The 27,448-nt window shown below is 37.6% G+C and overlaps 1 protein-coding gene across 1 annotated transcript; it reads left to right on the forward strand.

The window, feature by feature from the left end:
• The first annotated feature begins 526 nt into the window (after positions 1-526).
• atg2a (autophagy related 2A) lies at positions 527-26,867 on the forward strand. The gene is made up of 42 exons (XM_046849185.1): positions 527-1,084; positions 1,403-1,565; positions 1,687-1,836; positions 5,032-5,134; positions 5,579-5,717; positions 5,939-6,100; positions 6,222-6,321; positions 7,843-8,016; positions 8,178-8,320; positions 9,946-10,021; positions 10,128-10,380; positions 10,468-10,609; positions 11,582-11,680; positions 12,330-12,491; positions 12,616-12,880; positions 13,027-13,114; positions 13,258-13,429; positions 13,564-13,706; positions 14,174-14,307; positions 14,824-14,978; positions 15,061-15,211; positions 15,758-15,942; positions 16,033-16,113; positions 16,277-16,383; positions 16,585-16,677; positions 16,760-16,830; positions 16,916-16,992; positions 17,069-17,239; positions 17,493-17,619; positions 17,806-18,032; positions 18,153-18,382; positions 18,584-18,719; positions 19,083-19,298; positions 19,772-19,873; positions 21,137-21,221; positions 21,427-21,580; positions 21,680-21,749; positions 23,009-23,091; positions 23,309-23,430; positions 24,637-24,791; positions 25,182-25,334; positions 25,592-26,867. The coding sequence occupies exons 1-42, from the start codon at positions 914-916 to the stop codon at positions 25,826-25,828; spliced, it is 6,027 nt and encodes a 2,008-aa protein (XP_046705141.1). The 5' UTR covers positions 527-913; the 3' UTR covers positions 25,829-26,867.
• Positions 26,868-27,448: the final 581 nt, after the last annotated feature.

Here is a 27,448-nt window from a genome sequence, read left to right on the forward strand (position 1 = left end):
GGCACGTTTTACGCTGGATGCCCTTCCTAATGCAACCCTTCCAATTTATCCCGGCTTGGGAGCAGCACTAAGAGTGCACTGGCTTGTGCAACCCCAATGGCTGGGTTGGAAGGAGGAGAGTGATAAGTGAGGAAATGTGACAAGAAGATAAGTAGGCAATGAATCTGAAAAACAAATTTAAAGAGCGAAAAAATATGGTAGAAAATAGTAGAGGAAAAAGAATGAGAGAAAACATGTTCTGAAAAGCAGAAAGGGGGGACTAGATAAAAGAATGAAAAATAAAGAGAAATTGAGTAATAAAAAGTAGAGAACGAGTGCTTGCTTCTGAGCTTTATGAGTTCAAAACAGTGTTCATCCTGAAATGAGTTCTGCATCAGTGGCAGCAGAAGGAATCGATTGAGAGTGGGTCAAATTGTACAGTGTAATTGTTTTGTTGACCTTCTCAAAATGGCGTCCCGCCCTTTCCGATACCTGTGACGTAAGACGTCTTGCGTGACGAGTCAATGATGTCGCACGCTCGCGCAGTCTTCAGTATGAAAACAATAAACAGCCCTATCAGTAGAAACGCAAGAGAACCTGTCGCTGATGTCAAAAATATCATCTATGTAAGAGTAAAAACTGTTTTTGCGGAGCAACATTTTTAATGAGATCGTGGCTCTTTTAAAAACTGCAGCGGACAGAAAAGTGTCCTGTCTGGGAAAAATTCAGAATTTTTGTGTCAAGGAGAGGGAAGTTAGCTAGCCAGGACTATTCAGCTAACCCCTTCAAGCTGAAGCTAGTCGTCTATTTACCATCTGCCTGTGTCTCCTCAGTCAGGGCTGATTGTTATGCAGTTCCCGGAGGACTGTTGTCTGTCTCGTGTTCTTTTTCCTTCGCCACCTCTTCAGTCCCTCACTATAGTCTCCCTGGCCCTATGTCTCGGTGGCTCTTCCCTTGGTCGGGCTCGATAAAGAAGCGGGCCTGTCGCTACCTTTTACAGCATTACCTCGGCCACTTCTTGGAGGAACGTTTGAGTTTGGACCAGCTGAGTTTGGACTTGTACAATGGCAGCGGTGTCATTAAAGAAATCAACCTCGACGTGTGGGTGAGTGAGTGAGTTAGCTAGTTTAGCACCCTGGCCCTTCTGAGAAAACATGAAATACATCTCAGAAGTGTTTCGTAATATTCTGGCCAGGCTAAGCATAAAGGATCTGAGCCTCATCATGTGCCTCATACAGTGTTCTTAGAGGAACAAAGATGTTTCCTAAACACCCTGTTAAGGGCCTAGAGGTAATGCTTTTTAAACGCTCCAGAATCTAGGAGTGAAAATACTGGGTGAATAGCCTTCAGATTTTTCAAAGTTTTAGCTTTCACTAAACCTCATCACGGTAACTATGATGATCTACTTCATCTTTTCTTACAGGCAGTTAATGAGCTCCTGGAGTCCCTTGCAGCCCCTCTGGAGATTGTAGAAGGTTTTGTGCAGAGTATAAAAGTGACAATCCCATGGGCAGCACTTGTTACTGACCACTGCACACTTGAAGTCACTGGGCTACAGATAACATGCAGACCCAAGGACAGAACCAGTAAGTTGACAGCACCTTCACAACCTGGCTGACATATTCTTGTTAATTGTTCTTCCCTTTACTTTTCTGATCATGATAAATGCTTTTAATTATTCTACTTCCTTTTATGATGTGTATGTAGGTGGTGCCTGGGACTCCCAAGGCTGGTCTTCATGTATGACTTCCAGCATGCAGCTGGCCAAGGAGTGTCTGAAGGACCCACCTGAGGCATCAGAAGAACCGCCCGCTCCTTTAGAGGGGCTGGAAATGTTTGCACAGACTATTGAGACAGGTGTGTATTGCTGGTGTGTTATTCAAGCTCAAAGGGATCATAAAAGGTGACCAGCCGTACACAGTGATGAGTGATGTAACTGTAAAGCCTCTTAGATCTGTTAAATTCTCAGGCCTGATTGGTCAGAAAGTTTTAATGAATTTTCTGTAACTAAAAATGAAAAGAAAGGAAAAAAATAGTTATTAATGTGGAAGCCTCCATAAGAAGATGCGTATTGAATATTTATGAAAGGAATCTGCCATGCCTAGGTTTTGTAAGAGTTAATAAGCTTTCCAACACATAAGAGTCTTCAGGACAGATGATTATGCACTTTCTAGTTTCACATAAAAGGCAAAGAAAGTGAAGGGGAAACAGTAAAAATGCTCATGGTTACATCCAGCAATACAAGAAAATTGGCATGCCCCTATGGTATAAAAGGAAATAGAACATTTGGGGTGGTAGGAGAAAATCTACTTCATGTCAGGCACAGCTTTGTTTATTGCACGCCACTGTATTTTCATATTTAATAAGCTCTTTGTGTTATTTTGACAGTTATAGTCTTTCAGGACAAAAACTACTGATTTTCACCATGTGAACTCTATTCACCATGCCTTTGAAGGTTTGTGTTATTTGACCACAGTTTGCATCCCTAGTTCCTACAGCCACTAGACAATCTGTAATGCAAGAAAAAAAACATTATCCATTTGGGGACAATAACAGAGTCAATCAATTGGTGTTGGCATTTGTAGACTTTGTAAAATGAGACTAATTGTAAAACCATTTCTCAATCTGTCATGGTTATTACTATAAGCTGTGCCACATATTACATTCTGTGACCTGCATCAGTGGTTTTATGGAAGATTAGTTGAAACTCAACTGCTCTACTGCCCCAACAAGTTAATTTGCGTTCGTCTTGCATGTTGGCCCTAAAATATACACTGGTGCACAAAATTAGAGAACAATGTATAAACAATTGAACAATTCTGAAATAATGTCATGTCAAAGGAGTTTTTGTCCTGTCTATACCATGCTACCAGAACACCTTTTCCACAAAATAACTAAGGCATTTAAAAAAAAAAAAACATTATTTTGCAGAAAACACACTGATCAAAATTAGAGAACAACAATGACTGTATCATGGAAAAAGATTACAGCAAAATTTTCTGAAGGTTACAACAGTCAGCAATCAGTAGGAAGTGTACAGGCCTCTGCTCTGAATGACTTCAGCACATCTGTGGCCACAGGACAGCACTAGTCTCTCACACTGCTCTGGTGTGATTTTGGTCCACTCTTCTTCCAGTCTCCTCTACAGTTCAGTGACTGTAGTGGGTTTCTTGGCCATAACTTTGTCACCAAAGATTTTCTCTATTGGGTTGAGATCAGGACTCTGGGCAGGCCATGTCATTATTTCAATGTTTTCAGTTTCAAGGAACTGCTTTACCCGTTTTGCTGTGTGACATGGAGCGTTGTCCTGCATGAACACTGCGGGCTGATTGGGTGATGAACGCATGGAAGGAACCATATGTTGTTGAAGAAGGTTCTGATAAACATTTGCATTCACTCTGCCATGTAGCTGTATAAGAGGCCCAACTCCTGCTGCAGAAAACATGCCCCAAACCATGACACTTCCTTTTCCACTTTTCACTGACTTCTTTACACACTTTGGGTTCAGTCTTTCTCCAGTTTGTCGCCGAACATAATGTTTCCCATCGGACCCAAATAAATTAAACTTGCTTTCATCACTGAAGTGAACTTTGGACCAGTTCTCCTCTGTCCACACAACATGCTCCTCAGCAAAGCTTAGGTGGGTGGGCTTTCAGTCCAAATGCTCTTAAACGTTGAGACACTGTATGACGAGACAGATCCTTACCCTGTTCAGCGCTGAGCAGGTGAGCAATTCCAGCTGCAGTGTGGAAAAGATTGCCCATTGAGATCCTCCGCAGTATCCTGTCCACTCTTGTATTTGTCTTCCGTAGACGACCAGCCTTCTTGGTGGACTTGAATGAGTTTGTGATATTGTAAAGATTCAATATTCTTGAAATCACCGATTTAGAACGACCAACTTGTCTTGCTATGGCTGATAGGGTCATCCCTTTGGCCTTCATCTGAACCTGCTGCCGGCGGCTTTCAGTCACTTTAGAACGGCCCACCATCTTGCAGAGTCAGTGAAACTGGAAGTTATGCTGCCAGTTAAATAGGGGTTGACAGATAATCACGGAAATTAGCACCAGGTAATAGATTAACACCAATAACTGGGAGGTATCTGAAAGTGTTCTCTAATTTTGATCAGTGTGTTTTCTGCAAAATAATGGTTTTTTTTTTAAATGCCTTAGTTAATTTGTGGAAAAGGTGTTCTGGTAGCATGGTATAGACAGGACAAAAACTCCTTTAACTGTTGAGCAGTGAAGATGACATTATTTCAGAATTGTTTATACATTGTTCTCTAATTTTGATCGCCAGTGTATAAATTATTTTATTTTATTTTTTTGGGGACGATGCACAAAAACACATGCAGTAATGTAGACTATGCAAATTAACATTTGGATAATGTTAAGACATTCAGCTAATATTCATAGAAATTGCTAAAGACTAAATAGACAAAAGTTTATGGACACCTAACCATAAGATTCATGATCAAGATTCAATTCCTATTAGTCCCCATTTGCTGTTATAATAACTATTGTTTTTAAAGGAAGATTGTCTGCTAACTTTAGGAGTATGGAGAGTTCATTCAGCCACAAATGTGTTAGTAAAGTCAGGTACTGATGTAGGGTGAGGAGGCCTGGGTTGCAGAGTTCCAGTTAATCAAAAGGCATTCAGTAGGTTTAAGGTCAGAGCTCTATATCAGGTCACCCAAAAGCTTCCACTCCAACCTGTGTAACCCATATTTTCATGAAGATCGCTTTGTGCACAGAGGCTTTGTCAGACTGGAACAGTTTTGTGTCTCCTAGTTCAAATGAATGGCAAAGGTAATGCTATTCCATCCAAAGTCATCCTATATAATTGTGTCTCTAAGGTTGTGGTAACAGTTTGGGAAAGAACCACATATGTATGGAACAGTCAGGTGCCCCAATACTATTGTGTATATAGTGTAAGTACTGGTAAAGTGTGTGTGTGTGTGTGTGTGTGTGTGTGTGTGTGTGTGTGTGTGTGTGTGTGTGTGTGTGTGTGTGTGTGTATATATAAAGTCTAACAAGCTGTCCTGTTTCTTTACAGTTCTGCGGCGGATAAAAGTCACTTTTTTGGACACTATAGTAAGAATTGAGCACCATCCTCTTGACTCTAAGGATGGGATCGCCTTAGAGATGCAAATTAAACGGTAAGAATGTAGGACCTTTGTGAAACCCGTGACACTGATTTTCCAGCAACCAGTCCGGACATTGTATTTGTTTTCTTTTTGGCCTTTCACGACTGGCAGTTCTCAAATGTGATTTTTCACAAGTTGTTTAGTTTTCTACAGCAGAGATTTTTGTGTAAGTAATTCTTTTTTTTTCTTCCAAAAACACAAACATTATACTTGAGTCATATCTTCAAAAATGTGGATAAGGTAGAAGAAGGAAACTAGGTCAGTTGGTGACGCTTTGGGTGGTTTATGCATTTAAGGGTTAAATCTAAGGTTATACATTATATAATATATCGTGTCATATAAAGCTACAGAAGCACAAGTTAGATCTTAGTTGTCAGCTGCACATAAACCTTTTTGCTTGAAATGTAAACCTGTATCTGTAACCGAGCGGTATTATGCTTCTGTCTTATCATGCAGGCTGGATTACTGTGATGAAGCTGTGAGGGACTCCAGTCAAACAGTGCCTGTAGATATCCACCAGCCTCCAGCCTTTCTGCATAAAATTCTCCAGCTCAACTCTGTACAGCTGTTTTATGAGACTCTTGGAGAGCCACAGGTGAGAGCCTGCATAACCCATTCAAAGTTTGTTGGAGGATGTATTAAAAGGTATTTAAAGAAACACTAAATAATATAGTATAACTATAAACCACCCCATTCTACACACCTCAATAAAGCTGGATTCCCTGACTACATTCCTTTTTAGACTATAGACCATAAGCTTTTTTATATGAATTATATTAGTGTTTTAGAGTTTTTCAAAGTCTTTTTTATTTTTAGAGTCTTATTCCTGAACATACTGTGGTCAGTGAGGATGAAGAGAGAGACTACGCACCAAAGCCCTTACGGCCTCATCCTGGGCCTCTACTCATTGGAAGCTGCTCTGGTTTCATGGAGACCACTGTTAAAATCAAGCAGAATGACATGCTCCCAGGGCCCAAGGTTTGCTGCTTTCTTCAGGATTTTTTCAATCTCTTACTGAGCAGATTTGACTTCTTCCCTTTGCAGCCGACATTATGAATTAATGCTTTTTAATCCTGTTTTTTGTTGTCCACGCTTTTAGCTGGAGCTAGATGGTAAGGTGGGCTGTCTACACCTTTTACTCTCTCCCAGTCAGATTACTAACCTAATGGACCTTCTGACTGCACTCTGCATTGAGACAGGTAATATGCTTACCCTGTGTGGTTTAAATGCAAGTAAAATGGCCAAACATTATAAAATGCAGTTTATGCCTTATATTGTTTTTAAATGTGACTTCTATAAACATTTAAGAGAGATTTCATAATGTGAATTTTTGCATCATTTCATTAATATAGTGGGCGGAAAAAAGATTTACATTTTCAATAATGTGCATTTGAAATGCAAAACAAAATAGGGCTGAAGCTGTTAATTATTTTAGTAATCGACTATTCTACCGATTAGTACATCGAATAATTAAGTAATTGGATAAGAATGACTTTTTCTTCATTAAATACTAAATATACAATATAAGACAGGTCTTATTTTTTCGTATTAAATAATTGTTTCCTTTTTAATAATTTTATTGCTGAAATTGCAATATGTGAAAACTAAACCCATTTAGTGCACTTAATTGCCATATTACATCACCATTTTGAATTACTTTAAAAAATGGTAAATGTGCTGTACAGTGTTTTTTTTATTTTATTTTATTTTTTTTTATTTTGAAATGATCCAAAACTTTGAAAACTTTTTGTTGTGTTCTTTGGCCTGAATTTTCTCCTCACCTCTCGCTGTTTTCTCTCCGTTCCTTCATTTTTCATTCTTAAGCATCTTCTGTCTTTAACTGTCCAGGATGTGTGCGTACGCCACGTTTATAAATGAGAGTCCAGAGCGGTCCATAGTTTAGCGGGTGGTGTGTCAGTAATAATGGTCCGTGAGGAAACACAGTGCTCCATGTGTAGTAAAATAGACTAAACGAAGCATTAACATAAACATTTTTGTATTCAAATTACTTGAGGAATTGTTTCAGCCCTAAAAGAAAATGTTCTTCTTAGATTTTCTTCATATATGACCATCTTAAAGAAAATTCGATACTATGACAATATAGAAGCATTAACACGTCATTAAAATATAAGATGTCAAATATAACATGTCTCATCTAAACACAGCCTATTTGATAATTTTCAGAATGTCATGGTGCTGGTTTAACTCCAGGCTTAAGCACAGTTCAAAAGTTATTTGACAGCTTTTTTGACACACACAGGGAGCTGAGGATTTAGCTATATGTAGTTGATTAACATAATCTAAATAGAGAGTTTAAAAAAAAATTACTTAAGCTGGTGCCTAGTCCATCTCTGAAAACATTTTCCAGTGTAAATATTGACCTACCTTTTGGAATAAAGTCCCCAGGTCTGCACATAGCGCTTATAAGCTTGCAAACTTTTCCTAACATAAATTTTTTTTCCAGTGTTTGTTTCAATGCATGCATTATTTAATTGTGAAACATATTCTGCAGTTCATAAGCAGGGTAAGTTATGGGAAGATAAAACAATATTGATAAAAATCTTGAGCAATTTATTGAAAAAAAAAAATATATATAATTTGTATATTGTAGCTTAAATTTCTGATTTTTGATTATTTTACATGTCAGCTGTATCAGTTGCCTCTATAGTTTGGGTCATTGTTTTTTATGTGTTCATTCATTTTGTCTCCCCCTTTCTCAGAGGGCAGCAGTAACATGCATGGTGGGGGTGGTGGTAGTTCTCACAGTAGGCCACTGGGTTCAGATGATCTGAGGTTGATAGAGGAGGACCTCAGTAAGCAAATCAGTGTGGATACAGTAGACCAAGATCTGAAGCTAAACACAGAGACTTACGTCAGCACTTTGGAGAATGGAGGTGTGGTGGCAATGTATATTTTGTCGATTGAAATAATTTTTTGTAGTTGTAATGCATTGTAGTTGTAGCACACCATAGCATTCTCATTGACCAAAAAAATAAAACTTTCATTTTGTTAATATTTATTCTTATATCTGTCTTATGGTGTTTTCCTACCTCAGAGATGTTTTACTCTATGGTGCCTGGTTGTATGACTAGCAGTATGATGTCTAACCGCTCAGGAAGCGAGCTCTCAGACAGTGACATGGAGTCTTCAGTACACAGCCAAAGCAGCCTGGCTTCAACAAACCCTCTGTCTCCACAGGTCTGTGTAGGAAAAAACATGCAACAGACAAATTTTCAAATTTTACCTAACCATAGAGGAATTAAACACTGCAGTGTCTGTTCCATTCCAGGTTTTATCTCGTGTTAGTGGCAGCTAACTTAATAGAATACACTGTTTAGGCAAAAGTATTGGGACACCAGACTTTCCAGGTATACAGTATCTCATAAGTGAGTGAGTGAGTGAGTGGATATATTTAAGAGTAGTCAATGTGCAGCTTGTAAGGCACTACAGATGTACTCTCCTGAAAATTACTCAAAATACAGCCCTTATTGTCAAAATAGCTGGCACCAAAAGTGAGTACACCCGAAATCTTGCAAAGCCACATGTCCTATTTATCATGTTCATGTTTTTGCCTGCTTGACAGGACCATGCAAATGTGTTTATCTTTTATTAGAGAAGTTACAATTTGAGTACAATTCTCTCACACTGACCACTGAATGTTTGAAATGGCACCTCATGTCAAAGAACTTTGAGAATTAGAATTGTTGCTCTCCACAAAGATTGCCTCAGCTATAAGAAGATCGGAAACACTCTGAAACATGGTGCAGTGAACAGGGTCATAAAGAGGTTCTACAAGTTGGTTCTACGAGTCCTCGTGCTGTGCATCAGGTGCAGAAGCAGACGCATGAGTGCTGCCAGCATTGCTTTAGATGTCCGCTTGTCAATCCCCAGACCACACTCTGCACACTGCAACTAGTCCCCTAAGGAAGCCTCTTCTAAAGCTGGCTCACAAGAAAGCCTGCAAACCGTTTGATATAGACAACCTGTCCAAAAGCATTTTTTTCTGGGACCATGTCCTGTGGTCTGATGAGACTAAGATAAACTTGTTCTTGTCCCATATGGTGTCCAGCATGTGTGGTGACCCCCTGGTGAGGAATACCAAGAAAATTGTGTCTTGCCTACAGTCAACCACCATGGTGGTAGCATCATAATCTGGGGCTGCATGAGTGCGGCTGGTACTGGGGAGCTGCGGTTCATTGAGGGAAACATGGATTCCAACATGAACTGTGACATTCTGACGCAAAACATGATGCCCATCCTTCAGAAATTGGGCAGAACAGCACCTTTTCAACATGATGACGACCCCAAACACACGCAAAGATGATTTTACTGCCTTGTCGGGGGGTGAAAGTGAAGGTGTTGGAGTGGCCATGTATGTCTCCAGACATGAACCCTATTGAACCTCTGTGGGGCATCCTCATGCGGAAGGTGGAGAAGCGACATGTGTCTAACATCCAGTAGCTTTGTGTTGTCATTATGGAGGAGTGCAAGAGGATCCCAGCAACAACCTGTGCAGCTCTGGTGAATTCCATGCCCAGGAGGATTAAGGCAGTGCTAGTTAACAATGGTTCTCACACAAATTATTGACACTTTTGAGTAATTTTGACATGTACTCACTGACTACTCTAAAATAGATCCAATCTATAGTATTTCCTTTGAGAAGATATACTAAAATGGTTGCTGAAATGTGAGGGTAGTACTCACTTTAGTACACACATTTTTAGCTAATATTTATATAGACTTATAGAGCATAGAGTTATATAGAGCATGGTGATTACATTTCTTTAATGTCATGATTGTTGTGTTTCTTTTTTATTTTTCAGGGAATACTTAATTGCCCCAGACGTTATCCTGTACCAGGAACCTTATCTAGTTTGCCTCAATGTAGCAGGCCACCACGTATGTCATCCCCTTTCCTTGTCAAAATTTACATTTATTCTTCGAGTTTGATTTTTAAAAGATAATTATATTAGTATAAACTTTCTGTTTCTTCACTTCAAATAAGGGCATTCAACACACACTGGCCAGTCAGAACCCATGAAGCCTGACTGCTTGCTTCGGCTCACTCTGGGTGGGTTGACTCTCACTCTTCTGGAACAGGAGCCAGCTCAAGATCCTGGAGATCTGTCCACAATGGCTAAGGTGTCACAGCTGTTCTTCCATGAGCTTGCTTTCTTCAAAGACAGCATGTTCAGTGAGAGAGACTTTGAGAACTTGAGGGGTAGCTTTGCTAAAGCGTGCCCTCACTCACATCTCAGGTATGCATTAAATAACACACAGCAGTTTTTGTCAGCATATTGTTTTTTTTGTTAATGCATTCTCTTGTTTTTTTTTTTTTTTTTTAGGCTAACAGGAGCAGCTGTACAGGTAGCATGTGAGATGCGTAGCTCTGGGCGGCATGCCCATTCCATGACCTCTGACCTGTCCTTCAGCAGGCTGGAACTGCTGGAGTGTCTGTGGGAGCCAGGCAAGATAGAGTACACTGAGGTACTCTAGCTCTCATTTTCTGTATAGTAACCAGAAATAGCTTTGACTTAATTTATTTCCAAGGTATGACTTGAAGTTCAAACAGATCACGGTTTAAATCAGTCAAAAATAGCTACAATGCCAGCATTTAACTTGTAGCAACTAGCAAATGTATGCTTAAGTGAGGCTACACGTCCTAATGCAAGGGACAGGTAAATATTTACACCTTCCATTAGATGCAGATTATCTAATTGTTCTCTAGATTTTATTCTTGGAGCTTTTTGTTTCATGTGTGAAATATAATTAAGACCTCAGGTCTTAATTATATTTCATCTAGGTGTGACTTACAGAATGAGAAACTTTAGTAAACACCTTCAGTCCAAGCAGATTACCAAATATAAACTACCAAAATTACCAGGAGGTTGGTAAACGTCATTGTTGCTAAATACAATACAATATTCTGCAAAAAGTTTTTATTTTAAGTAATAGTTCTGTTTGTTTTCAATATTTGTCTGCTGTGATCATTTTAACGTGTTTTAGTACTTTGACAAGAAATGACAGCAATAAGATTTTAACAGGATTTAAGGAAGTTAATATATTAATGAAATTATTAATTAAACATTATTAAACATTTATAGTATAGAGAAATTTATCATAATTCTCAGATGTGGTGGATTGAGATGCTGGATTATTCTTTTTTTTTTTTTTTACTATTTGTAAAATGATATATTTTTTTAATAATTAAAACTAGTAATATATTTATATAAAAAAAAAAAAAAAAAAAAGGTTTATGGTGGTAATTTATAAATATGGGTATACTACAAAATTTGACTACTTCCATTCCTCAAAATGCTGTTTACACCCAGCAACCACTCCATTAGTGGTTAGTACACACCCAGTTCATCGTTCACTGCCGGAGTAGGTACTAGCCATATTTTTTTGCGTATGTGTGTGTGTTGTGTGTGTTGTGTGTGCGTGTACATGCGTTTTCAGCTACTGCAGTTCAAGAATGCTGGTCACTTCACTGTGGGAGCAACTGCCAGACCATGTGCCCAAATTCACCACTCCCTGACAGAAAAGCAGCAACGCAAGGTTGCCCCTTTTTTTTTTTTTTTTTTTTTTAATTTTAACTAACTAAAATTTGTATAAATCTATGCAAGTGGACTGAAAGTGAGACTGAATGACTATAGTATATAGCAGGAGTTTTCACTTTGTTGTCCAGCAAAGTGTTTTGGCAGAGTATTGTTGTATTGTATTGTTGCATGTATTGTTTCATGTTTTAGACAACTATATATATATATATATATATATATATATATATATATATATATATATATATATATATATATATATGTGTGTGTGTATATATATATATATATATATATATATATATATATATATATATATATATATATATATATATATATATATATATATATATATATATATATATATATTTTTTTTTTTAAGAACCAGCTCAGCTTCTATAGCAAATTCTCTGCCGTCATTTGTCCAGTCACATGTAGTTACAGAAATTATTTAGATGATGGCAGCTAATCAGAAAGAGAGAGGCTACAAGGCAAAAACATTAAGTTGGCTGGGGGAGTTTCCACAAATTGTTATATATTTGACATTTATTTGTAAATGTAAAAATATATGGAACATTTATATATATTTATTTTTAGTTCAATGCTTATGTTCTTTAGTTTCAAATACTTTTCCTGTTTGTTTTATTCTGCAGAGTGGATCAAAGCAGCGAGTAATGCGTAGGGAGAGCTCACTACGTGTAGAGCTGGGTGAGCTTACCACTGAGATAGACCTGGACATACTGGGCAGACTGGACAACATCATACATGCCCTGAGCCACTGTCCCACACAGCCAAATAAGCCAGCAAACACTAAGGTGCTGCCCTGAAATTCTGCATAAGTTATAATCTGTGTCATCACTGAATGCATGCTGGCTGTTACTGATTATTTCACTATTTTGAAATATGTCTTTTAACTAATTTAAATCTGTTTCCCAATAGCCTCATTTGTCAGAGCTGCAATCGTCCCTTGTTCTCCTCTCCCCCTATGCTGTAATGAAGCTTCGCTTCCCCATCCCTGACCTTCGACCTTCAGACCAGAGAAGACCCATTAGAGAGCAAGCAGTGCGTAAAGAGGTCCTGAGTCTGGAGATGTGCAATCTAGAGCTGAAGTCTCATCAGGGGTCAGATCTACAGCAGCAGGGGCCATACACCTCAACAGCTAAACTCACCAAGGTTTTGGAAGCTAGCTTCAGTGATCTGCATGGTAAGAAGATCCTACACACTAAACCATTTTATTTAGTCATCATGTCTTTCCTTTTTTCTCTAATGAGTAAGACATATGCATAAAATTTGACCCCATGTAGTGTCTGTTGTTAATGAATTTTGTTTGGTTTTTCCTTTCTTTGTAAGGAGTGTATGAGGGCTGGGAGGGCGTATCTTTCCCTTGTATCCGAGTACAAAAGGGCTCCAATGCAGAGAACCCAGACAGCACACCCAAGTGAGTCTGTGTGGACACTGATTGTATATATTTTAGTCTTTGCAGAAATATTAAACTACAGCTATATCACAGAAGGAACTGATTGTTATTAAATTATGCCTAAAACCATGATTGTTTTTGTTGCCTTTTTGGATTGCTTGTAGAATTGTGGTGCATGTAAGTGGGGCAGCAGACTCAGATGGTAGAGGCACTGTAGGTGTGGGTTTAAACAGGGATTTGGGACTTGGCTTTGTGTCTATGGAAAATCCCTGTGAGCTACGAGAGAAAAACAGCTCCCCCTTCTCCTCTAACCGTACCATGTTTGAGACAGAAGAGGTACACTTTTTCTCATTCATCACAGCTTGCCAATCTCATTTTAGTGTAATTTCTTTTTCTTGTTATTTTGACCTTCTAAACTCCTAACATTTATCTGTCCATGTCTCTCATTCTCACCAACCTTTCTTGTTTAGATGGTAATCCCCGCAGATCCAGAGGAAATGAACGAATTTCAGGCGCAGTGTGTGGCTCAGAGTCAGTATGTGGTGGATATTACACTCCCTTTGGCCTACATCCTTTTGCCCAGTAAAGAAGCCTTTCAAAGCATCTACAACAGGCATGAGCTTTTGTTTTTTTTAATAGATTTTATCAATTATTAGCACCCTTTATTAAAGAGAGCAAAAAAGATAGTATTTTAGTTTTTCTGTCTATTGTTTTAGCCTGATATTTTCTCAAATGTGAATGCAAGCTTGTATATAATAATTGCAAACTTTGATCCAGATGAGCAGGTGTCATTATCTCACCTTTCTCTTATATCTGGTCTGTTCTTGCACTTGATTTGTTTATGATTTTGACCTTATACTCATGCCCTTGCTTCATCTTTTTCTTAGTGTGTGAATTTTCTTTTTCTGATTTACCTCATTTCTTGTTTTCTCATTCTTGTATGTTTCTTGATTATGATATGCATCTGTTCAATTAGGTTACTATTAATGGATATATTGTGTGCCATTATTTTATACATTCTGCATATTAAAAAGATTTAATTTTCTTACTGCTACATTTCTTATATACTTCAATCCTTAGGATCAACAATGATTTGTTAATGTGGGAGCCCCCACTTCCCCATCAGCCCCCTCCTAAGATGTCTCACAGCCCCTTACAGCAGCGCAGATCTGAGGACGATGAATTTCAGCTCTGCAAATCAGCCTTCAGACTTGGTCAGTCTGTTAAAAACATTAATACACACAGGATTTTTAGAATGGCAATATGCTAAATTGTGAAAGAGCTGAGCCACTAAACATGCAGTAGGCTCAAATCGATCTGTGAGGTTCTTGGAAGTTGCCAGGCCGAATTTGGTGCAGACCTTTTGAATTTCTCAGATGAGTTGAAAGTGCATCAGTCAACTGATTTTATATATTGGACATTAGTGTAATAATAAGAGACCCTCAGCAGTAACTATTTATAGAAACTATATGATTAGATACCTCTTATAATGTATGATGTTCATTTTAATATTACATTTGATTTTATGATGGTAGCCTTGCAGAATATAGTAAATAAATAGTAAATATGACCAAAAGAGGAATATTTCTCCATTTCATTGTTGTTTGGGGCATAACTTCCTGACATATAAGGAATAAAGTTGTAAGGAAATATATGCTGGTTGTGGTGGTGGCTTGCAAGCTTTTGACAATTATACATCATTTTTCCTAAAATCTTTTATCTGGTTAAAGATTCTGACTCGGAAGAGGATGAACCACAGGTCTGTTTAGCCAGTGAACAAAGGAAAAGAGGGCAGCCTGAGCCCCAACCAAATCATGAGCTTAGTTTTCTCTGCTTAACTGTACTGGTTGGCAAGGGTCGTCTGCAAACTCTCACCGACAGTAAGGTACGCAAATTACATACTATCAGAATCTAGTTTAATAGAGAATTTTTCTTTGACTCTTGTTCACTTATATTGTCTTCGACAGAATGAAGCAGGACGCAGGGTGGAACAGTTCCATGGAGAATTGCTGCTAGACTTTGAAGACGGGAAGATTTTTAGTGTTACCCAGCACCAGAATGATCCAAATCTAAACTTTTTGACTATAGAGAGCAAAAAAGTTGAACTCTATCATAAAGGTAAGATAAAGCAGTGGTTTCCTCCAGAAACAAATTTAATGTGATTAAACACAGACACCTGACCACAGCAAAATATAAGGGCCTTCTCCAACCCGTTTGCACAAAATTACAAGAACAGAATTATCTAGATTCTTTGTATCCTGTGGCACTAGAGAATCATAACACTGGAACTAAGGGCCAAGTACAGTACAGCCCATGTTCACAAAGAGATCTCCATGATTTTCTGAAGGCTGGTATGAAAGGTTTTGAACTCAACCCTAATGAACACTTTAGGTAGGAACTAAAAACATTACTCCTCTTTCCTTAACCTCAGTCCCCAACCTCATTGATGCTCTTGTGTTTGAGTGGGCAAATTCCCATAGACATGCTTTAAAATCTAGTTTAAAGCCTTTTCACAAGAGTGGTGATTATTAAATCGCACAATGTGAATGCTTTTTTTTAAAGATTGCTACATACATGTATAATATATATTACTGTTATTTGAAATGTTTTAATAAGACACTATAAAAAAACAAAAACTGTTTTTGTGTTCCTTTTTCTACGAAGCTGAAGTCCCAGACTCCCCTATCCCAGCACGACTAGAAATGCCCAAGTTTACACCCCCAAACCATCTGGACCTGACCATTTATCCCACAGAAGTGGGGGTGAGCAGTGTGGGGCGCAGAGAAGCAGGTGGTCAGATGTTGTCTACTGCTATCAAAATTACACTAGACCTCCAACGCAATGTCAAGGTTCTGCTAGTATTTAAGAGTACTTCTTCTTAAAATGTATTGTCTGAGATTTTTTTTACACTTTAACTCATTTCTCTTTTCCCCTATCAGGAGTTCCTGGTTGCATTACGGCTCCAGGGGGCTACTTTAAGACATCGCATGGCATTAACAAATTACAGTTGGCATGAGCAGGTACCAAGATGTCCAACATGTTGGACAGATATACATTTGTATAATACACAGATGCATTGAACTTACACATGGAATGAAGAATTGACATGTGGATAAACATTTGTGAAGGGTCTATGTGTGTGTGTATATATAATTGAAGAATTTATACATTTTCTGCCCTCAGTTGGTCGATTTCCTGGATGTCATTGATGATGATATTTTAGGATACACACCTCCTGCCATCATCACAGTGTTACATACGCACCTGGTTACTTGTGCTGTTGACTACAGGTAAGGAAATTAAGGAAATAATATTTTCTCCAGCAAAACCTTGGGAATGTGCAAGTGTGACTTAGATATGACACAGCAGCAATTGTACTTAAATCTATACGTTTTACATTTTAAATGCAGCTGTTGTAACATTAACCAGTTGTTAGTGTTTTTTCTTGTGTCTTTTGAATCCATTTTTCATTTTCTTTTTGTCCCATTTAGGCCCCTCTATCTTCCATTGCGAGTGTTGTTTACAGCAGAATCGTTTTCTCTGTCCAGTAATATCATTGTGGACACTGCCACTTTTCACTTGAGGTACTGTCACTGTTGATCTCTATAAATGTATATAGGTGTGTTTTATTTTTTAAACTTTATGCCTTTGAAACCCCCTCTTTAGGTTCATCCTGGATGACTCTGCATTGTATCTCACTGATAAGTGTGAAAGTGAGACAGTGGATTTGAAAAGAGGTATTGATTATTTATCAGCTGTATCTTCTGAGTGTGAATTTTTTTTATCCCAAAGAATTAATAGCGTTTTTTTTTTTTTCTACAGATTATGTGTGTGTGTTAGACATTGACCTGTTAGAGCTGGCCATAACTACCTGGAAAGGCAACAACACTGGCAAACTGGTATGTTTTATAATACAGATTATTTTTATCATCGTGTACTTTATATTACAGTTTTGTCTTCTTCTTCCATTTTTAGACTCAGCCACTGTTCGAGCTACGCTGTTCAAATAATGTGGTTCACGTGCACTCTTGTGCAGACTCCTGTGCTGCTTTAGTGAATATGTTACAGTACCTGATCTCCCAAGGTGACCTTCACCCACCTCCTCGTCATACTTCTCCAACTGAGATTGCTGGACAGAAGCTCCCGGTAAGAATGTCTTCAGTAAATGTTTTCAGTGTGCCAGGTCTGGTAACTGGACTTATTTAGTAATGAATAAGCAAATAAGAGTCCACTCACTGTCGGACAAATATCTCAAAATTATGATATAGTAATTTATGTCACTCACCATCACACAATCCCTTCTCTCTTCTTTGAATATAAAAGGGTATGAAACATCGTATGGTAAATTTTGCACACAGTTTACACATCTAGTTTTAATGAGTATATTTGTTTTCCTCAGCTCTCAGAAGCTCCTACAACTTTACCACCATGTCCACCAGCAGAGACAGCTGAAATTAACCAGTGTGATCTTACTGATGCTCTGATTGACACAGAACGAACGCTGCCAGAAGCAGATAGGGAATTTGGTAAGATTAAATACGATATTTATGGCAGTTAATAATCAATCATTATTAAAACTTTATATGTTTCACAATCCTTTTCCGAATCAGTTTTTTGCTCTCAATTTTCTTAAAGTAGAAGTCATGCTGTCACTTAATACTAAGAGTGATTACTGATTGCTTATTGTCTGTAACTTTTGTTTAAATTTGCAGGCTCTCCTTCCTCAGTAAAGCGAGGCTCACCTATCTCAGTGTATTTATTTCCCGGGGAAGGCCCAAAATCCAGCTCCTCTGCATTAGACGGGGATGAGTCTGATCTTGATCAACTGGTGGTTACAGCTACTGAAGTTCATGCTGATATGATGTTGGAGGAATGTTCTGAATGTTCCACGGACAATGATGACTTCTGTATTTTAGAGGCTCCTGGAATAGGCATTCCTGTGTGTTTTTTCTTTCTCTTTTTGCTTTTCACTTTGTAATTTAAAACTCTCTATGTATGTCTAATAAGGCTTAATCCACAACCTTCTGTCTTTGTTTCTTTTCACCTTTTTCTCCTCCAGCCTAAAGATGGAGAACCGGTGGTTAAAGTGTTGTGTGAGAGTCCTATAAAGGTGCGTGATGGCTATTTCTCTCGGCCACGGGGCAGCTCGGATTTGCTACGTGCTCCTGCTCACTTTGCTATGCCTCAGAGCAGGGTAGTACTCCGAGAGGTATCAGTAGTCTGGCATCTCTATGGAGGCAAAGACTTTGGAGGAAAACCAACCTCTGTTCACACTCAACACAGTCACAGGTAAAGAAGTTTGGTTGGTTGTCTAACATATATATAACCATTAATGATAGACTTCATTGTGTATATATACTGTTTTGCAAATTTTATGTATATAATATTTATTTTTTCATGTGTGATCAAACTAACTCCAAGTTATAGCAGGTTCTAAAATGAGCACTAACAAATCTCATTTGTATGTATCTTTGTTTCATTTTATTTCAGGGGCCGGGCAGCACCTGTAGGAGCCCATGGTTCTCCTTCACGCTCTTCTGGTTCTTCTAGACCACAGAACTCATGGCGCTGGGTGGGAGGCAGTGGCAGACAGCACTCACTGCTCATGGAAATACAACTGACAAAGGTTGTGTGACAGAGGCATACATACAGCATATCGCTCTTCACTAGCATGATTAATAACAATAACATTTTTGTTATTTTCATTTTGGCCAGAGTAATTATATCTAAGGAAACTATTTGATACATTAATTTTGAGAAACTGAAATTATAAAATGTAACTGTGACTATTGTATAATGGATAGTAACACAGCTGTCAGGATTAGTCGTGAAGCAGTTTGACTCTTATCACAATTTATATGTCATATATTGAGTTACAGCTAATAATTTAATTATGTTAATTATTTAAAATTCAGTTGAAATTGTGTTTTAGACCAACAAAAATTGGTGCTCTCAAGATAAAATGAATCACCCCTGTTTATTATTTCAGGTCAGTTTTCAACACGAGTCCTACCCTGTGGTTGTGCCTACTGCAGGCTCAGGGCAGGATGTGGACGCGGCAGGCTTGGGAGAGCAGCCTCTCTCACGGCAGGTGTTCATTGTGCAAGAACTAGAGGTGCGTGACAGGCTAGCCTCCTCCCAGATGAACAAATTCCTCTACCTGTATACCAGCGAAAGCATGCCGCGGAGAGCCCACTCCAACATGGTGAGTGGGGAGAAGGAGTGGAGAAAGGTCCTGTACCTCATGGGTTCTCAGACATTTAGTAGTTATGAATTCCTTTAACTGTAAAATAAGTTTCATAGAACCCCTTAATACATCATTATTTTGATAATCAGATTATTTGATTATTAGTCTAATTATGCTTACAGTGATAATCAGGTTATATATTAGTCATTTTAGCCTTAACTTTCCATTGACATATTACATATTATTATAACATATTATGTCCAAGCTAACATTATTGTAGACCTACTAGTTATTGACATTCAAGTATCCAAAATACAAAATAAACCGTTAAGCCTTGGAAATCTGTAAAAGTCTCATCGGAGAACCTGGATTCCACTTTTAAATCTACCGTTAAACATAATCATCCCCAGCTAGGGAAAGTGTCTTAATCTTAATGATGATCTTTAACTGTTGTATATGTAAATTAACTATTATGTGTTTGTGTTCTGTAGTTAACAGTAAAGGCTCTGCAGGTACTTCCCGAATCTGGGTTAGGAGGACCAGAGTGCTGCCTAAGAATCAGCCTGCTGCCCCTTCGACTCAACATTGACCAAGTAAAATGGCAATTAGCTTTACTGAACATATACCTTTAGTGAATCATTGCTAATAATGTATGTCAGTTTGATAGATTAGAATCGAATAGATTTTTCTACAGTTATGTGATGATCAAGACTGGCATGGAATAACTGTCAGTATAAAAAAAAAAAAAAAGAATGTTTAGGAGATTTACCGTAATTTCCGGACTATTAAGCGCACCCAAATATAAGCTGCACCCACTGAATTTTACAAAGATTTTTATTTTGAACATAAATAAGCCGCACCTGTCTATAAGCCGCTTCAGTTACACTGAAACTAATGAACTTCACACAGGCTTTAATGAAAGACAGTGCCTGTAACACGGCTTGTATCTAAACAGTAGCCTACCAAGAAAGTCATTGTTCACTGTCTTCCTCCTTCCTTTCACAACAATTTCTCTCGAGAGTTTATCTTTTGGCATCGTCATGCGTTTAAAAATCACCATCGGTGAATCTTTTCTCCCGATGCCGTTCAGCTCAGAAAACATGTGAAGTGTGTTTTTTTTATGCCCGGTTGTTTTCAGTGTGATGAATGATTCGCATTTCCTGTTGACAGTCCAAGTGAAAGGCAGGTCAAACGTCAGAGGAACCTCATCCATATTTATGATGTGGTGCGGCCTGATTCAGTGGGAGCATGATTTAATATAAAGAGTTTCATTGGTTCACATTAACCTGTTCGGCAATTTTAATGGTCTAATGTTATGGGGCTCAGGGTTTTTTTTGCATGAAGCTTGTGTAACCGGGAAAAATCCGTTTCATTGTTTAAGCTGCAGAGTTCAAAGCGTGGGAAAAAAATTGCGGCTTATAGTCCGGAAAATACGGTAGCTGTGTCATTAGTGGATCATGTTTATTTTATCTATGACATGTCAGTCAGTCATGGAGTCAAACTGACCTTTGGGCATGGAATGATGCTTCATTAGTCATGGCTTACTCAAGGTGCTTGTTCAGAGGTTTTGTTTTGTTTATTGGTAATTCAAGTCAGAGCTTGAATTATAGTAAAACCATGCAAGGTTTTTAGACACACACAAGTCTAATTTTGGCAGCTAATACTGAGTGCCCTTATTAACGTGAAATGATTGAGAATTAAATAATTTGTGATGAAACCTCCAGCATAATCCAGCCTGACTAAAAGAAAATAGCTATTGTTTAGCAAAAACTCATTTGTATATGCCATGTGTTTATCTCTACATTAGCTACTATAATAGATATTACATTTGATATTGTTATATTCTGTTCCCATAGGATGCCCTTTTCTTTCTGAAAGACTTCTTCAGTAGCATGACTGCTGGGATTAATCCGTATTTACCTGTTGATCCAGCTGCAGAGGGTAAGCTTGGAAAAAAAAAAAAAAAAAAAAAAAAAAAAATGATTTTTATATATATATATATATATATATATATATATATATATATATATATATATATATATAATTTTTTTATTTATTTATTTATATTTTTTTTAGCTTTTATATATATTTTTTTCTTTATCATATGCTTACATATAAAATGTATCCTTTTATCTTTATTTGATAGTGAAAGCAGACACTACTCAGAAACCATCAGAGGAAGCAGAGTTTGGTACTGGTCTGGGTCCTGATCTCACCACTTCTGTAGAGACGACGTATAGTGAGCAGAGCTCTTCCTCTGCTGGCTCCTCCTCTTCCTCTGACCAGCCAATTTATTTCCGGTATATAAAAAAGTGTTATCGTAACAATACTATCTGGTTTCTTTGTAGCCAATGTCATTGGGTAAGGAATATAAACTTTTGACTTTTCACACCTGTTAGAGAGTTCCGTTTCACCTCAGAAGTTCCCATATGGCTGGACTACCAAGGGAAGCATGTGGCCATCGAACAGGTGAGGGTTCATGCTCTAGGTGATAAGCATCTTCAATATTACTGGGAATGAATCGGACACTGTTCTAGTCCAAGGTAGGGCTGAAACGATTCCTTGAGTAACTCAAGTAATTCGGATACAAAAAAATCATATCATATTATTTGCCTCGATGCTTCGTTTAGTCCATTTAACTTTACACGGTTAATTGTGTAAATACTGGAGCGCTTTGGACGGGTAACACAGAAGACACTGCAGAATGAAAAATGAACGGGAGAAAACAGCGAGGGCAGATTCAGGCCAAAGAAAACAAAAGAGTTTCTAAAGTTTGGGATAATTTCAAACTAAAACATAAAGAAAACACTGTTCAGTGCGTTTAACTTTTTTAGAGTAATTTGAAATTCATTTTTATAATTGTATTTATATATTTGTATTTGCATTTAAATGTAATATGGCAATTAAATGCACTAAATGGGTTTAGTCTTCACAGATATTCTTATATGCAAATTCAGCAATAATTATGTAGATTTTTCTAAAAAAAAAAAAAAAAAAAAAGGCAAAGCAAACAAATTACTTGTTTATTTTAGGAAACCCGTCTTATTTCTCTTGTATTTGTAGTATTGCTCTTTAATGAAGAAAAAGTAGGTTTTTTTACGATTAATCAATGGAATAGTTAAAAATAGCTAAAATAATCGATTTATAGTTATAGCCCTAGACCAATGGTATTCAAAATAAATTTTGTATATTTAAAAAATGGAGTTGAATATTTTGGTGTGGAGAAGCTTTACTGTTTACCTGCTTATCTGAGTCCATATTGAGTTTGTGCATGCATTTTCATCTTTGTTGCCTTAACATCCACTAGCTAAAATAACAATTATCACTGAATTTTAATGTATGCCAGTTTCTATATACTCCTTCTGAAACTCTTATAACAATGTCCTCAACCAACTTAGTCTTTCATTGTATGCCTTCGGCAACTATAGGAACTTGAGCATTTAGCTACGCTACCCAAACCTGTGGAATTCGCATCATCTTGATATCCGTAACAGCAACGCTGTCTCTATTTTCAAATCTTGTTCAAAAAACACATCTTTTCAGGCAGGCATATTATTGAAATTGTATTGGTATGCATTTTGCATAGTGTTTTATTATTTTAAACTGTTGTTCTTAATTGTTTTGGTTTTATTGTATGTAAGTCCTTGGGTGTCTTGTAAGGCGCCTATAAATAAAATGTATTATTATTATTATTATTGTTAAACCCAGTTATTTGGTTGTATTTATAGGGAACATTTGCAGGGATTCTTATTGGCCTGGCTCAACTGAACTGCTCAGAGCTGAAGCTGAAGAGGCTGTGCTGTAGACACGGGTGATTATCTCCCTTTCACTGACATTCAACTCTGCCTCATTTGTACAGATCTCTGGAAAGCCATTTTGCCCTCTTTCTCTCTCCTTTTTTTAAATTTATATTTAAGTGCCACATTTTATCTAGAGTCATTATAGAAAACTGGAAATTTTAAATTAACATTGGCTAATTGATACCAAGTACTGTTTTTATTATTTTACCATTTGCCTTTCTTTGCCAGACTGCTGGGTGTTGATAAAGTCATTCAATATGCTGTGAACGAGTGGCTCACTGACATCAGGAAGAACCAGTTACCAGGCATACTGGGAGGTGTTGGTCCAATGCACTCTGTGGTTCAGCTGTGTGAGTATCATTACTTACCGTTCTTTTTTTCTATATTTAAATATACAATGTTAGACACTTTTTTAATGTTCAGACATACAAACAAATCAGAGGTATTTAACAAACTAGGTATTTAACAAAGATTTACTCTGAACACAGAAATATATACATTTACAGATGTTGTTTTATTTTCATGGAAAATATTTCTATTGCATAAATAACAGCTTTACACACTCCTGCCATTCAGAGAGTCAGTTTCTCCAAACATACTTCTACAAAATACTTTGTCAACTGTGCTCTTCGCTTGTTGTTTATTTTCTTCAGACCTTGTGATCTAGTTCATCCCAGAGCAGTTCGGTAGCATTTGGGTGCAGTTACTGGGCAGGCCATTCCATAACCAAATGTTTGCTGTTTAAATACGGCTTACAGAGCTTGGACATATGCATTGGATCATTGTCTTGTTGTATGGTGAAGTCGGTTCCAATTAGCTGCATTCCAGAATTAAATGATGTTGACGAGTGGTAGCCATGTTGGATCAGTTTTCCTTTCACCTGGATTATGTCTCCTACCTTCCCTTCTCTAAAACAACCACAAACCATTAAGCTTCCATGTTTGACTGTGGGTGTGAGGCAGTCTGCTAACATCTTCTCTCCTCTTCTCTGTTTTATATAAGTTCTTCCCTTAGAGCCTAAAATATCATATTTGGACTCATCTGTCCACAAAACTTTATTTCAATCACTCACTGACCAATTCTTATGTCAATTCTTGACTTTTACCTAGTTTGTTGTATATAAACAAAAGAAACATGAATGTGTCTCAAAGACAATAAAAGACTAGGTGTTTCGGACATTACTGACATAAAATGTATTCCTATTTGGTGGCGTTTTCTTTGCCTTACACAAACCTAAAATAAAAAGCAGGAGAAAAAAGTGATAAGGTGTTTGGCGTTGTGCTCAACATAGAAAGATTTTAGCAGGCAGGAAAATTTTGGTACTATGGTTTTTGTTTTTAAAAAATGTTCATTATACGATCACATAATTTTGTTTTTGAACAGAATAAGCTCCATATCTGTGATTTGCAGGCTTACAGTCATATTTCAGATTTCAATTTCTGACCCTTAAACATTTAGGAGAAAGATCATAAAATATTTTTCATTCACTTGACAGTCTTTATACATAACTCTAAACTGTTTATTCTGGTTAGCTTAATTTCTGCTTCTTATTGTAGTTCATGGGGTACGGGATCTGTTCTGGATGCCAATTGAGCAGTACAGGAAAGATGGACGTATTATTCGTGGTCTCCAGAGAGGGGCAGCGTCCTTTGGCACTTCTACAGCTTCGGCTGCTCTGGAGCTAAGCAACAGACTGGTGCAAGCCATACAGGTATGTACATAATTGCCTGCGCACACACACACACACACCTGCAAGTATGTGTACATGTAAATGTGTACATACAGGTACACATACACTGCAAAATGTCCTTGATTTCTAAGAGTGATAACCCATTTTCAGTGACAGTGCAAGAACTATCCTGTCCTGGTGATACATTTGAACATTATTTTATTGCATGCTTATTACCTCATGCTTCCAGTTACAAAAGGAAGCACATTCTAGAAACATACATTAGAGCTGGAATTTTACATCAGTGTAATTTTGTATAAACATCACAACTGATATAAGAAGGGTTTGGTGTTTAGCACCAAGCCCAGTAATCTCCTTTATATTGTGTATATATATTATTCAAGATTTATATATGTCATGACTGTCTTGCAGGCCACAGCAGAAACAGTGTATGACATCCTGTCCCCAACTCCACCCCTAACTCGCTGCATCGCAGAAGGGCGCCCTGCCACTCGGCCTAGACGCACCCCACAACCAGCTGATCTCAGAGAAGGTGTGGCTAAGGCCTATGACACAGTCAGAGAGGTAGCGTTCTGCTGTTTTTTATTTATTCATTAAATAAATATATTATAAATATATTAGTAAAAATGCTTCTATATAAAGGTATCAGCCCCTTTCCAGATAAAAACTTTTTTCACTTTGCTGAACATTTTATTGAGTTATAGCCACAAACTAAAGTCATCCATATTCTCTATCGATTTTTTTTCTCATACATGTAGCAAACTATTCCTGAACCTTTACCAACCAATGATTCAATGGTGCCTTGTGTTTTTATGATGCAGGGAGTAATAGACACTGCTCAGACCCTGTGTGATGTGGCCTCCCGTGGACACGAGCAGAAAGGTCTTCCAGGAGCAGTGGGCGGGGTTCTGCGTCAGATCCCTCCCACTGTGGTGCGTCCCTTAATAGTAGCCTCTGAAGCCACCTCCAATCTGCTTGGAGGCATGCGGAACCAAATCAAACCGGATGCACGGAAAGAGGACTTTTTAAAATGGCGCACAGAAGACAGCCAAGAGTGAATGCCTGCTTTTTGCTAGAGTGAATGGTAGCACCGAGGTGTGTGTGTGTGTGTGTGTGTGTGTGTGTGTGTGTGTGTGTGTGTGTGTGTGTCTTTAATGAGTATTACTGCAAAGATGAAGGAAAAAGATCTGCCATTCAACAGCACAACCCCACATGTTTTAAATGGCTTCCACGTGTTAGTTTCACATGTTCACTTTCATGCACGTCTACAGTGCACAAGCAGAGTTTTAGAGCTCTTTGTAGGTAGCCAAGTGTAACTTGCTGCCATCCACCTGATCCAAAAAATATGCAATCATATCAATTCTGAACACTGTTTCCCATTACAATAAAAAAAGCTTTCATTTCTTCTATGCTCTTGGACTTACACACTGGGTATCTAGGCTGTTTTATTATTATTCTGTATTGTTATTTAGTTTTGTTTAGTATAATTTTTTTTCAATCATTATAGCATTGATCAGAATGTCCAATTTGGAATCCAATATGGCCTTTGCATAATACTATATAAAGTGTACTAATGTGATTCTTTTGCATCCTGTGAAATTACTTTTGACCACTTTAAACAATCCCTCTAGTGTAATCGTGCCATAATAAATCAAATTGAATGTTTCTTCCCCAAACGTCTGTATACATGGTTTTGTTGCATTTTCATATTCAAGTCCTGATGCTTTTAATGTCCTTACATGAACATTTTAAGTTCCACAGACTGAAACATCTGTTCACCTTCTTTTGTCTTGTTTAGTTGACATTATTTTTTATTTTATTTTCGTTTGTCATTATGCTCAACAAAACTGCTTATCATATTCATGCAGTGATGTGTGTGTGTGTGTGTGTGTGTTGTAAAGGGCTTTCAGTGACTGAAAGTAGGATTCAGTAAGATTGGGCTTATTATGTTACACTTTTTTTGTTTATGCAGTTTAAGGGAAGTGCATATGTACATGTACACAGTGTCTTATGAGTGGATGAGTGAGGATGTGCATGTTTGTGGATTGATTGTTTTAATGGAGTTGATCAGCAGGCTATTAAAAAATTCATAGCTTTTACTGTTTTTTTCTGTAATTATTATATCATAAGCTGTAAGATTAATCTGTATAATACCAAGATTGTGATTGTAAACACAATTATTACAAAAAAAAAAAAGAATAAACCTGTACGTTAAAAATGGTTCAGAATATGATTGGTAAATGTATAAAGACTCATTGCCTCAATCTCTGCTAATGTGATGCTCTCCCTGGCCACTTTAATAGGTACTCCTGATACCTGTCATTTATGCAGTTATACAAATGGCAAGTATTTAACATCAAAATGATAAAAAAAAAAAAAAAAAAGTGATCTCAGTTGCAGGTTCAGAGATCTATTTTTGTCCAGAAAATAGTAAGAATATTAATGTACGCCAACAAATAATGAGCCTAATAATGAATATTTTGTGAAATACGTATGGCAGGGCTGGCCCAGGCTGTGTGGGTGCACTGTGGCTACTTCATCTGTACCAGAAACACGATTTGAACTGCTCACGTGTGCAAATGTGTCTACTTCCTGTCAGAACTATTGTAAACCAATTTTCTGCAATTTCGGGTATATGTAATATTGCTGACACTGTGGCTATTCAGTCTGTGCCGGAA

Source organism: Silurus meridionalis, chromosome 5 (genome assembly GCF_014805685.1).
Source record: "Silurus meridionalis isolate SWU-2019-XX chromosome 5, ASM1480568v1, whole genome shotgun sequence".
Classification (NCBI taxonomy): Eukaryota; Metazoa; Chordata; class Actinopteri; order Siluriformes; family Siluridae; genus Silurus; species Silurus meridionalis.